The 14,180-nt window shown below is 39.4% G+C and overlaps 1 protein-coding gene across 2 annotated transcripts; it reads left to right on the top strand.

Moving 5' to 3' along the window:
* Positions 1 to 10,380: 10,380 nt before the first annotated feature.
* On the top strand, positions 10,381 to 13,911 carry LOC119719594. Of its 2 annotated transcripts, XM_038189073.1 has the most exons (4): positions 10,382 to 10,604; positions 11,450 to 11,785; positions 12,066 to 12,221; positions 12,617 to 13,911. In XM_038189073.1, the coding sequence occupies exons 2-4, from the start codon at positions 11,474 to 11,476 to the stop codon at positions 12,761 to 12,763; spliced, it is 615 nt and encodes a 204-aa protein (XP_038045001.1). In that variant the 5' UTR covers positions 10,382 to 10,604; positions 11,450 to 11,473; the 3' UTR covers positions 12,764 to 13,911. The 2 variants fall into 2 exon arrangements, with proteins under 2 accessions (XP_038045000.1, XP_038045001.1); XM_038189072.1 differs by having other exon boundaries at positions 10,381 to 10,604; positions 12,066 to 13,911.
* Positions 13,912 to 14,180: the final 269 nt, after the last annotated feature.

The raw sequence follows: 14,180 nt of genomic DNA on the forward strand, positions 1-14,180 counted from the left end.
TTAAGTGCATGCTGGCCTTGCAGAGTATAAATTTATACGATTGTTGACAATCCATTGTCATCTTTTCCTTCCTACTTACATTCATAATCTTCCCAAATAATTAAATTTATAATTTGGCCTACAGTATGCACACGAAAGCCTCAAACCCACAGAAATCCTCAACCATATACATAAAAATACATGCAGAAGTTTTGTTTATAAAGAAAAGAGCTTAGAAGAAGCACAAAAGGTATAAATAAGAGGGGTTACCAGCCTCAGTTACATATGATGGTTAATTGCTTTTAGCTGGTTCCCAGCCCATTTTAAGCTTAGCAAAAATTAAAAAATGGCTAAGCAATATAGTTTTGGTGAAATAGCTTCGCAAAAATTTGGGCATTATTACACTTTTTTAGGGGATTTATTTAGGATACTAGATCTTTTAAAAACTATTTTGATGGTCTCAAATATAGAAAAGATTGGGGGGAGAGTAAAATAATTAGCTATGTTTTTTTATCATTACAAGTTCATTGCCAAAAGTTTCATTGCTAAAGTTGACCTCTTTTGACCTTGAATTTAGTTTGTTGTTGATTTATAAAAACCGCAAGTTCATGTCCTGAATTCTTTGTTGTTGTCCGACCGTGTTGAAGAAATCAATGGTTCAATTGAAAATACAGTTTTAAGGTTAAATTTCTCTTTTGTTTGTGAAAACCCAGTCTATATTTGAATAATTTTACTTGCACAGCTGTTGGCCTTAGAGATAATGGTGTACATGGCAGCAGAGAGTCAAATACTCGTTCAGTCTATGGATTATTATATTACATTTAGACGTTCAAAATGTATGTGTGGGCGGTGACAGTGGGTTAAAAATGTCAGAATATGTACATACAGTGTGCAAAATGTACATAGTACACATACAGCCATTGTGTGTACCGGTACATTGTTGTACATGATTGCATGCATTCCATAAATGATTTTGTCCTTCAATTTGTATGGTAAACTGCTTGGCATTTTAATTTTGTATGGCCAAAGAAATTTTTGTATAGGGGTCATTCCATGAAGTTGGGTACACAATCAATGCATCAGTGACAGTGGTCCAGTGAAAACAAAGTGCTGTTATTTTTTTTTTTGACAAATTAATCACATTTTTTATCGATCCCGATTTATTGAGGATGAATGGGCGAACAAGAAAAAAATTTTTTTTGGGACCTCCAATTGGTCGAAACCCAAACTACGTCACCAAAATATCATGGTATCCATGTTTATTTTAAGAATATTTTGTGACATGAAACATACTCGGTCTTCAATGTACGATTCTGTGTTCCCAAGAGTATATTTTAAATAATGTTTTGCAAATAAAGTTGAACCAATAGACCGTTTACGATTCCCTGATTGTTATTTATTCCATGCGTCTTGCATTTCTGAAGTATCGATCACGGAAGTCTCAGCGCCCATCGTAACATTTCGTGTCAGCAATGTTGCGAGGTGAAACCGAAATTTACCGACATATTGTAAAATGTCAGAGTCATTTAGAAGACCCAAATAACGATTTCCACGAGAAACAGTAGCATTCCATTCGTATCCAACCAGAAATCATGAAAAAAACTACACGATTTTTAAAAAACAACCGTGGTTACTCACTGGTAGTTGACTTCGCATCCACTAAAAAACGTGACGACGTGATAATTAAATGCGATCGCGCGTGCGCCCTCTATAGATTTTCTGGATGAACGTCTTGCGATCAAAGTACCCGGATGCAACCCTTGCTTTGTTGCAAGAAGAAACCCGCGTGCTTTCGGCAACTTTTCCATCGTGGGTGCCAATAGTTTTGGTGTCATTTTTTTACGGTGTGATGTCAGTTACGAGGTATACCACATTCGGGGAGGACAAACAAGGGTTAGATTACAGATTTATCAACACGGTGCCTGGTAATCCCGAAGAACTACTCCCTGTGTATGCTGAAACATGAATAACATCTCAAACAATTGTTGCAGTATAGTTGACACGCTAAAACCTGCACTTCAGCTACGGAATGGATACGAAACAAAATGGTAACCGCGTGACGACGTGATATTCCATTTCCGTGATTTGGCATAAAACATGTTCATGCACGGTCAAACGGCCTCCAAATTACTAGATATGCCACCTGAAGTACAAGTAGACATCGATGATTAAGATGGTTGTACTTAAGTTTACTTACGATCCGGAAGAAAAGTGAAATTTTCCGTTCATTTCGGAGAGCTCCCCTCGCGATCTTGAACACGTTAAATTTCCGATCGTGTTTAATGTTTGAACGACGCGATTTCTTCTACATGCCCAGCGTACATTCGATGGTCCCCGTATCCCGAGTGCGATTCCGTTACCGAGCGCGCGCGATGCATCGATTATGATAATGAGTAGACTGGATCACGTTTGTAAACACATGTGCATTTCAAACGATAATAGGGAGTCGGGAACTAGCGCAGCTTTTATGGCGGGTACCAGTTCAAGCTGGTTCCCGATTCCCTTTTACAGTTCAAAATGCACATGTATGTGTTTACAAACGTGACTCATTATCATAATCGTGCGCGCTCGGTAACGGAATCGCACACGGGATACGGGGACCATTAACCCTTACTCTCTGAGGGTAGTTTACTGCATGTCAGTTGGTTATGCCAATGCCCTCCAGCTGCAGTATATTGGCAGATAAACTATCTTGACAGTGAAGGCTCCAATTGGCAGGAGTTGGAGGCCCTGGAGGGTGCCTGATACTGACCAGCTGGGGGCACTCACTTTGTTATCAGAGGACTCTCATTGTTCTCTGTGGCATGTATTGGAGTGCCTGTCCAGTTACCCTTGAAATGACATGGCAGATATTGGAGGGCCATGCAAAAAACATAGGAGATTTTCTTGAGGCACATATTGGCATGCGTTGGAGGGTCAAGTAGGGTAAGGGTTAAATGAACACTGGGCATGTAGAAGAAATCGCGTCGTTCAAACATTAAACACGATCGGAAATTTAACGTGTTCAAGATCGCGAGGGGAGCTCTCCGAAATGAACGGAAAATTTCACTTTTCTTCCGGATCGTAAGTAAACTTAAGTACAACCATCTTAATCATCGATGTCTACTTGTACTTCAGGTGGCATATCTAGTAATTTGGAGGCCGTTTTGAAGGTGAAATCTGATGTTTTTTGTTGGAAAATGTTGGTTTGGGACAGTGACAGGATGATGTTGTCCAGGTCGCGGTATTAGCTTGGACCCCACTATCGCCAGACCATGTCCAAAATGTTAAAAAAGGCGATAAGTTGGGTCCAAGTTACTCGGACTAGAAGAGGCTAAGCTTTCACAAATGACGCTAAATATGTGTCCCGAAACCCTAACTGAAATTGCACATCGTATGGAAATATCACGACGTGGTTTCCATGCGACGGTGTGGTACGATTATGTGTTTTGGCCTGTGCTTTTGCCTGCGTTGGATGGTCAACGTCTGATCTATTAAAAATGGGGTCCTTTTCATTTATCTGTTTGAAGGGGGTTCGAAAGTTGGTGATTTTTACTGAAGTTAGTCTAAAATAAGAGGGGAAGTGTCAACATTGATTGGTCACAGGCCAGGATACCGCCAGACCATTCCATTCTCATAATGGGGGTGGAGCATCATGTGATTTTCTTTTTCTGGTTTGAATTAAGATATTTCAACATTTTTTTCAAACAAAAGAAACAAAACACATAAGAATGAATAGTACAAAACTAAAAAAAAATCTTCCCCTAAGAAATAAATTCATAATTTGCATTGATTTAGGCTTCAGCATGTTCAGTAAATTCATCCATTTGGGAATGGTTAATCCAAGGAACAATGCATCCAACAACACTGTTATGTAATGGGTACTAGAGAGTGGGAATGGAGTGGGGAAGGGGAGGGTAGAGTGGGGAGGGGGAGGGGTGGGGTAGGGGAGGGTAGGGACGGGATACGGGAAGGATGGGGACGGCAAAATGGTTTAGGCATCACATCTTGAGATGTAATCAGAACGTTCGATAATTTGGCATCCATGTTACATGTGAAACCCAACCCTGTCCAATAATGGGAGTCTCGAAGCTAAACTCTCTCACATCTTTAGCGGATGTTTCAAATTTGTTCATTTTTAATTAATATACCGGTAAATGAAGTTTTACTCATTTTTTTATCAAGTTTAAAGTTTATTACCTGATTAAGACTGAATTGTTTGTGATGGACTTATGATGGACTTGCAGGGACTTGTGATGGACTCAACTACAACACTGTTATGTAATGGGTACTAGAAGGATGGGAATGGAGTGGGGGAGGGTGGGGTGGGGTAGAGGAGGGTAGGGACGGGATACGGGAAGGATGGGGACCGCAAAATAGTTTAGGCATCACATCTTGAGATGTAATCGGAACTTTCGATAATTTGGCATCCATGTTACATGTGAAACCCAACCCTGTCCAATATGTTATGGGTACTAGAAGGGTGGGAATGGAGTGGGGGAGGGTGGGGTGGGGTAGGGGAGGGGAGGGACGGGATACGGGAAGGATGGGGACGGCAAAATGGTTTAGGCATCACATCTTGAGATGTAATCAGAACGTTCAATAATTTGGCATCCATGTTACATGTGAAACCCAACCCTGTCCAATATGGGAGTCTCAAAGCTAAACACACTCACATCTTCAGCTGATGTTTCAAATTTGTTCATTTTTAACTAATATAAATGAAGTTTTACTCATTTTTTATCAAGTTTAAAGCTTATTACCTTATAATCCATATATCAGTTTCACGTGTAACAGGACACCAATATTTTGGTGTCATTGTTACATGTGAAACCACAAAATTATTTTGCATGGATACTGTCTTGTGTAAAAGAAATGGTAACATGGCAAAATAAGTTGAACGTGTGAGTTTGCTTCCTTGTGTTTTACACGTTTGGTGTAGACAAACATTTTTGGAACAGACAATACAAGAAAAAATATGTATGAAGGGCCAAATTTATATAATTTGCCCATTTCATGTGAGTGAACAACAGCTGATTTCAATAATCTCATAACGATTAGCCAAAAAATGTATGAATTTAATTAATGTACTTATCAAGCCCTTTTAAATACATTCTATACTTGGAGCATATCAATTCTATAAAATAACAATGGGAAAGGTGATTCCTCATGTTTGGTGTCCATGTTACATGTGAAACTTGCTTTGCATCTGTTAATAAACAACACTGTTAAAAATAAAACGTTTGACAAGATGTCTCAAAATGGTTTATTATTTTAGACACTACATATATGTCAGCACCTAAAAAAGTTATTTTAGTGCTCTTCACATTATTTTGAAAAACTCACCCTCATGTCACACATTCTGTACCCAACTTTGTGGAATTACCCATAGGCCTAACAATCTGGAAACTGAATAGCAAAAACGTTAATACTTTTTTTTTTGGCAAATCAAATGCAATTGCTGACTAGTATTCACATAAAGTGAACATGCAATGGCATGTTGCAAAGCTTCCGGTACATGTAAACATGTACATTTACATGTACAGTGCATGTATGTCGCATTGAACTGAACATTCTGCCTTTTCACACTGGAGCCTCACAACCCGGGATAACTCAACCCTGGGCGAACCCAACCCTGGTCAACCCAACCCTGGGCGAACCCAATGCTGCTCCGGGTTGAGTTTTGATTTTTCAACCCCGCATCATTTCACACTTTGTCTTGTTTCATGCAAACCGAGCTCCTTTTGCTCGGTTTAATACTACTGTTTTAAACCCTGCAAGACTTTCAACCCGGGTTGAAAATCTCAACCCTGGTCTGGAGCAGGGTTGAGTTCAACCTGGGGTGAAATCAATCTCAGGGTTGACGCAGGGTTGAACATTTTCAAGTGTGAAACGCCGCATGTTTTCAACCCCGCGTCAACCCCGAGATTTGTCTAGTGTGAAAAGGCCTATAATATGTGAACCCAGCAGTTTGCTGTTGATATTAAAAACAAACATTAATTAATTGTCTTGGTGGAAAAATTATTTGTAGATAACAGATCAGCTAACCGGCCTGCTAGTACCTCTGGCATCGTACATGTACATGTACGTACATATGCTGAAATTGCTTGTAATTAGAATCTGTGGTCCACTCCATTCGTGTATTTAAGGCTGATTTATTCAAGTCTACCAGCATAAAATTGGAAAAAAAACCCCAAACTTAAAGGGAATTTACATCATTTGCTTTTGCTGTAATTTTCAAAAATGGATGGAATTGGGGGTTGGAAATATATAGCAAATATAGTTGCACTGACTTTTTTGAGGTTTTGGGTTCGAAAATGCTATAAAAACCAAGGAAAACAATCATTTTCCTGTAGTCTGGTTCCCTGACTCCATATAAGAAGAAACAGAGCAGTTTACATACATTGGGGAATTAGCTGGCTTGTACCCGTTCATAGGTGTGTAATCAATTGCAAACAAGTGCGATGGTCAATTGGGGCCAGTATTTGAAAAAAAGCCGGTTTTTCCAACGCTGGTCGGCCGACCAGCGTTGGAAATTGATACAAAAATACCACTTTTCTTGAAAATGACAGTATACCAGGTGCCATGATTTTACAGGATGCTTTACACTGTCATTCACTAACATTCTAGCAAGGTATTTCAAAATGAAATGGTAGTTTTATTTTTTGATGTTTGCAAATGTTGTATTTTCCCTTTAACATCTCTGGGAATTCACAAATTTCTATTTTCATGAAATTAATTAATAATCTACTCCCTAGAGGGCCAGGTAAGTTTGAAGTGTTGGAGCTCAGTCAAGAACAATTATCACTTCACAGCATGAGGTTTGATTGACATCATGTCAGTCACATTGCGACACCTTTTGCTGTCAGTTCTCGCATGAGGATATTGGAATTAGCAACATTGCCTAATCCCAGGAAACAATGAGGCAACAATTCAGGAAGTCATTATAGATTATTGGACATCCTGTATACTGCAAACCAGGAAGTAACAGACTGATAAATTATACAGACTGACAAATTGGTACAATAGGCCTGATGAGCTGATGGATTATTTCTATGAACAATTTGGGACTGTCCAGCATAATGTAGGTTCGTATAATTTTATTGAACTTATATAAATCTGTTGACAAAAATGGCAGCACAATTAATTTCCCTGATCTCACTAAAATGTAAAACATCGATGTGTACGAACACATGTGAAAGTACATGTTTACACATTGTCACCATTTTTTTTTAACCCACATTTGTGTACTTTGGCGGGCGTCACCGCCTTAGGCCAAAAAAAAAGTCTCCGGTTTCTGGTATGCGCGCGCGTCGCCGTAGCCATGCGCGTCGGCAAAATGAAAAAGTTTTTTTTTCAATGAAAGATGATGTCTCAAAACCGCCAAACTCACTGGTTTGACTGAAATCCTGCTGCTGCACAATTTTAACGTGTTTTTAAATGGGGTTATGATCGAGAATAAACTTTATGTGTCCTCTCTGGTCTCCCATAATATTTGCACTAAGTTTAGTCGGGCACCATTTGCACTTTGCAGTCATCAGCTGACATTTGAAGCAAAAAAAAACAGGTAAAAAAAAAAAAAAAGCCGCGTCGCCGCACCACTTTTTGGGCAAGCTCCATACCAGAAACCGGAGACTTTTTTTTTTTAGCCTTATGGGAAGTTTTTCATTGCTAGGGTAATTAGGACCGAGTTATGGGTACTTTCTGCTGTCCCCACAGTGTCTTCGGTCCCCATAGTATCATGGGACAACTTTAGTGTAGTCCCCACAACTACGAAACAAGTATTTCTATGATGAGTAGTATTTTGATCTGATACACCGTGCCCTCTGGAGACGTGTGTACAATAGGGAACAAAAGATTGTCTCTACAGGGCAATTTCTATAGATGAATACGTCTCCACAAGGTTTTCAAGAAATAGATATATGGATTTTACTCAAAAACTAGGAATTTCCAAGGTGGGTTGATCTGTTGCAAATGGAAGAGTTTTAGAAAAGGGATATTAAGTCCGAATTTCAGCCAAGGAAATTAATTCTGGTGAAAATAAGAGCATTTTGAAACTTCATTTTCAAACTCGAAAACTTTACTGCACGAGAACAAAGAAATGTCTCCACAAGGATACAAATTTCAGTATGTGTGCACACATGCTGACGTCAAGCTACATTTTAAAAGAGGATGTCCAATTTGTGACACATTTTAAAAATTTGGTGTCCAAATTATTCCAGTACTTTTTGCACGAGAACGGCACTTCACAGTCAAGACTGGGTAAATTAGAAAGAACACAAAACACTCTGGCTTAATTAATGATGGATTGTTATATTGTATTAACCCTAACCCTGCTAAATGCAACAGAAATGCAACTAAGGTAAAAAGTTGTTGCATACTGTTGCATTTAGCAGGCAACTCAAGTCCCAGTGCGTTGTTGCATCTTGTTGCATTTAGCAGGGTACACGTAACTGCTCATAGTGCCAAGGCGATGCAACACAATCCACTGTTGCATTTGGTTGCATTTTGGGTGCCAAGGCTGGTATGCACTGGGTTCACTGCACAATGCAACAGAATCCACTGTTGCAATTTGTTGCATTTAGCAGGGTTCTATCTCAGCCAAGTTGCATTTTGTTGCATTTGGCAGGGTGCCTAGAGACAACCTGTTGGGAGTAAGGGTTGAAGACAGTCTAGTCCTTCCTCCAAAACGAACAGCATATTTGATACATGTACATGTAAAATGAACATGTCTACACACATGCTGCATGTATCCTTGCATAATTCTTGCATACATGTATGGTGCAATATTGTCATGTATATAAACATGTACATAAATTTATATGTACAGCCACATATTGAAAAAGATTTTAAAATTATGGCACAAGCGATTTGTTGTCCTTGGCACGCCATATGCTACTGCAATAACAGGTTGTTCCCCCTGCAGCCCCACAGACTACGATAAGCCCCCAGTCTGTAGTGTCATGGTGTCTGAGGCACCCATCACATGGAGCGCTTGCATGGGGTCAGCCGAGGTCAGAGGTCGTCTGAGGTCGTGCAGTAATCACCACCACAGACTGGGGCTGAATGTTTGTGTTGCTGTGCGGATTGTGCACGCACTGCTGATTTATGCAGTAATGTTGGGATAAATCTTCCAGTTCACATGTTACATATTCCCCCCCCCCTACCAAAAGTGGAAAAATGTTTGATAAATGTCACAGAATTGTATGTAAATACCCCTTTCTATCAAAATTAGGAAAAATGGTCAGTAATGTTGATATTTTAATAAATAATACTATTTACTGCAACAGAATTAACCCATTAGCACTGGAACAAAGGTGTAAAGAAAATTGTTTGGTGTACTGTAAAACAAAAAGTCAATTCGGGCGATTCACAATGCAGTGCGCCACCAAGATATTGCCACAGAGAGTTCATTTTTCCCAGTGCATTGTGGGAGATGGTCGACAAATTCGCAGCGTGGGACATTTGAAATTGTTAGTTTTTCCGGTCAGTAGTTTCGTAAGCGTATGATTGAGTACATGTACATGTTTGCCCTTTTCTTTTCTTTTTATTAATATCATGTTTTTTGTAAGGCGGCAGAACGCTATGCCCCAATCTATAACAAATTAGCTCAAGTTGTCTACTGACACTCATTCAAATGGGCCGTGTTTTGTCGACCTTAAAATGGACTCTCCACAGCAAGCTCTTAGTGGCGCACTGCATTGTGAATCGCCCGAATTCCAGCGTTATGAAGGCAGTGTAATGTCTGTGACAGATCCAGTTAACCATGATATATCTAATGAAAGAATCAGTGAAAAACTCCTAGTCTGTAATCTCCTTGACCATTGCTAGATGATGGATGAAACAATTGGAAATTTAGACATTTTCAGCTGTATTTACTGAGCTCTAAACAAAACTCTGTCACAGACATTGTAATAACTCTGGAATTGTCCATAATGCAAAATATTATTGAAAAATATTTTAATGTAACCCCCCCCCCCCCCAAAAAAAGATGCAAAAACATGTTCAGCTCATGGTTGAGCCCATATTGCTGATCCACAGTCTGTGCATTGTGTTAAAGTGCAGTCTCAGTAAAATCAAGTTTAGGGCCTATTAGGCAGTTTCACGAAGATAATGCAAGATGCATGTAAGGAAGACTACGGTGCTTACATTGTAAATTTTTGTCAATTATTCAAACAATTTAAATACTCATAATATCAATATGTCAATATATCCAAAATATCCAATCCAAAATACCCAAATTAAATAGGGATAATATTTATTTTCACCAGCAGATTTGAAAACTATCTTGACTACATCCTTTCAAAAGGTTTCAATATCAGCGCTGAGGAAAGTAATTAAACATGTTCATGCAGTTCCATGTCTACACTAATTAGCACTTTATTTGTTTATGCAAACCACTTCAATAAACCATGGCGCTATAGAGCCGTCTCGCCCACGTCATGTTACCGCAGCAACGCACAGCGCCCTCCATATTGGATTACAGGGACGTTGACGGCGCGAAGTTTATAACACGTAAATAGGCTACAGACGATCCCGAGTACTCGACTTGCAAGACAAGTTAGTGTCATGATTCATTGATCTCCAGTGCTGAAGTGCTTGCTGCTACCACTAAATCGACAACTGTAGCGGGGATGTAATTCCAGGTAGGCCTACTAATCATAAGATTTCAGTGTCATGAAATCAAGTCCGAAATAAAAAAAACGGTGGCGTCCGGAAATTGGGCACAAATTCAGCTGGGTGTTCCGTAAGTAACGAGTAAACGTGCAGACTTGGCGCACTTGAACAAATCTCTGAAAATCCCACATTAACATTTAATAATTTCTTTAAAATTGATAAATTCAGATAAATCATTGTAACCTCCAGTTTGTAAAATCATTTTCATGTGTTGGGGCGCATTTTAAAAGAGTTCATTGTCATTGTGCACTTCGAAAAAAAAATCAGAAAATAACGCCAAAATAAAATTTCATTGGAACTTTGTAAATATGTTTTGTTCATGTATTGTTTGACTCAGGCCTAGCCCTATTCTCGATTTTGATCCTCTGTTTAATGCATTGTTTACTGCAATACACGTCCAAATGTAAACAACGCATTATACAGAGGATCTAAATCGAGACTAGCCTAGCCCTAGCGTTAGTTCAGTATTTGACCATAATGACATTTCTTTTGTACAAAACATGGGACAGGCTGAATATTTAGGTTTTTCCTACTCATAGTGAAATCATCACATTTTTCATTGCTAATTTTTATCCCATCTGAACTGCACTTAGCCTTTGGCCTAAGTTATTGTTTTTATTTAGGGAAAAAATGTAATTGTCAATTAAATCAAGGGCAAACACTGCAAAGGTTGATTTATAATGTCAAGTATTGCCCTGTATGAGCTTGATGAGAGCTGGCGATCACCAGTAATTTGTGTGTGTGTATGTGTTATTACTCTGCAGATTGAGCACCATTAATTTTGCTTTTTTTGTGTTCTGTTTTTATTTCGCAGTTGACTGTATGTAAACCTGTTATCATGGCAGCAAGATCAACATACTACCAAGCCCTGGATGGCCCTGCAAAAGTCCGATATAACAAGATTCTGCAGTGTATTGATGACATTGATCCATACACAATTAGTTTGCGGTCATGGAAAGAGGATCCACATTCTCTTCCTCAAATATCGTATCCTGACATTGTTAATTTTCTAGTGTATACTCCTAGTCCATACACTTTGGAGGACTTGAAATGCTATAAAGGCCTGGATGCGTACAACCAATTCGTAAGTGGATGGGTTCGTAATGTCGTTTCTACCGTCATCAACGGCAAGCACGTTGTTACAGCAAAGGTAATAAACTAAGACTTGGTGGAAAAAAAATTATGTGCCCTTAATGTAAACTTTCTGTAATTCACTCCCCATCAGTGCACACCATAAGAAGATGCTACTTTAATACAGTGCAAGTCTTTAATTGTCCTTGTTATGAAATATACAACTTTTTAAGGAAAACAAATATCAGATCTTTACATTCCATATTTTGTACATTGGTCTTGGGCATGTTACTTCGTGTGATATTCTTTCTGTTTGGTTTACTGAAAATGTTTTGTAACTTTTTTCTTAACACTTGCAGGTGATGCATTCACAGAGACTGCGGGAGGCGGCACTCAAGCCATGGTTAATTGCAGAAAAGTGTGGGAAGATCATCGCAACCCACTGCAACTGCATTGCTGGTCTCGGAGAGGCTTGTACTCATGTCAGTGCTTTGATGTTTTACATTGACACAAAGGTGCGTATCAGAGATAGCAAAACAGTAACACAGGAACCAGCTTACTGGAAGATTCCATCTGCTGTAAAGGATGCCCAATACTTACCTGTAGCTCAAATAGACTTCACATCAGCCAAAACCAAAAAGAGGAAGCTTGATATGTTAGTTAATGATGGTTTGATGCCACCTCCACGGAGCAAGGTGCGGAAGATAGTTCCTGGGCCTACTGATGCTGAACTCACAACCCTCTTCTCGCAGATGAATGCAACAGGAACTAAGCCGGCACTCCTCAGCGTTGTACCTGAACACTGCCACCAATTCAAACCATCACATACTGACAACATCCTTCCACCAATTCTAACCGATCTGTATAACCCTCAGTACTCAACTCTCTCATTTCCTGACCTGCTTAACAGATGCAACGAATTTCAGCTGACAATTACCCAAGAGAAGGCAGACAATGTAGAAAAGGCAACAAGAGCACAATCATCCAGCAAGAAATGGTTTCGTTTTCGATCAGGCCGCACCACTGCATCAAAGATGAAGAATGTTTGCAGGACTAATCCAGACCAACCTTCTCAATCACTCATTCAATCTGTGTGCTATCCAGAGTCGTGCAGGTTTTCTACAGCTGCAACCAAGTGGGGATGCTCCCATGAAATAGAGGCACGGCAGGCTTATGTGGAAAGAATGGGAGAAGTGCACCATAATTTTGATGTTAAGGACTCTGGCTTGGTAATTAACACAAGTTGCCCCCACATTGGGGCTTCCCCAGATGGGCGTATTTCCTGTGATTGCTGTGGGGAAGGTGTCCTAGAAATCAAGTGTCCATTTTGTGCTCGTGACACTCAAGTCAATGAATATGCATCCCTACAAAATACATGCCTTGTAGCAAATGATAACGAGGTTTCTCTTGATAGGAAACATGCATACATGTATCAGGTTCAAACACAAATACATACTTGCTCTGTTGACTATGCTGACTTTGTGTTGTGGACAAATACAGATGTCCATATCGAGCGAGTTGAGCCTGATGCAAATATGTGGGATGAAATTCTAGAAAAAAGTCGCGAGTTTTTCTACAAAGCAGTGCTACCAGAATTAATGGGCAAATTTTACACCCGTATCCCATCTGTTCACGATAAGCCACCAGCTACACACTGCTACTGTGGAAAATCGCAACCTGTGGACAAGATGATCTCATGCGCTAATGAAGGCTGCAAAATCACCTGGTTCCACCAAAGTTGCCTCCAGATAAAGAGACTGCCAAAAGGGAAATGGATCTGCCCAGAGTGTCGTAAAATACCACGGAAAAAGGAAGAATGAAATTTTTATTATAACAATAATTGGTTGTGCTTTTTAAGGAAAGTTGCAGAGAGTTTAATCACTTTCTTTTTTCCACCCCAAGGCAAAAAATGCATAACTTTTGGGCTAAAGCCATTCCCTGACAAAAACTAGGTTTTTTTTTCACTTTGAGAAAAGATAAAGGCTTTTGTGCAAAAACATGATCTTAATTGTCCAATGGGCTCCATCACTGTGGAAAGACTGTACCCTTATCCTTAAAAGAATACATTTAAAAAGGGCTCCTGCATGTACCTTACTTTTCCTAGTTGTATTAATTTCAAATGGGTGCAATCAAATGTACATGTATAGAAATCCCTTGTAACACACACCAGGCTGTAATAAAAACAAAGGACCTCTGATCAAAGTTTTTCTTTCTGTAACAGTAAGCAAGTGTTTTTATTATTGAGTTTACACTGTGCATACTCATACGACAATGCAGGTGAACACATTTCAGAAAATACTGTAGAAAGTTGCTCTAATGAACATTCTGCATCCGTGAACATGACTCATGGCTCTCAATGTGTAAGTTACAGTGTATCTCTTTGCTTCCTATAGTCTATAGTACATGTATAATGATCACCCACAGTAACAACAACTTTTGATGGATCCCAAGGTTATTCGTTATCTACTGTACTG

This window comes from Patiria miniata, unplaced genomic scaffold (genome assembly GCF_015706575.1).
Source record: "Patiria miniata isolate m_02_andy unplaced genomic scaffold, ASM1570657v1 HiC_scaffold_8, whole genome shotgun sequence".
Lineage (NCBI taxonomy): Eukaryota > Metazoa > Echinodermata > Asteroidea > Valvatida > Asterinidae > Patiria > Patiria miniata.

Bases quoted from the DNA above. Each gene is read 5' to 3' on its own strand.
- LOC119719594 (XM_038189072.1), top strand. From the start codon at position 11,474: ATGGCAGCAAGATCAACATACTACCAAGCCCTGGATGGCCCTGCAAAA. The intron at 11,786-12,065 runs GTAATAAACTAA...TAACACTTGCAG, and splicing joins AGCACGTTGTTACAGCAAAG to GTGATGCATTCACAGAGACT.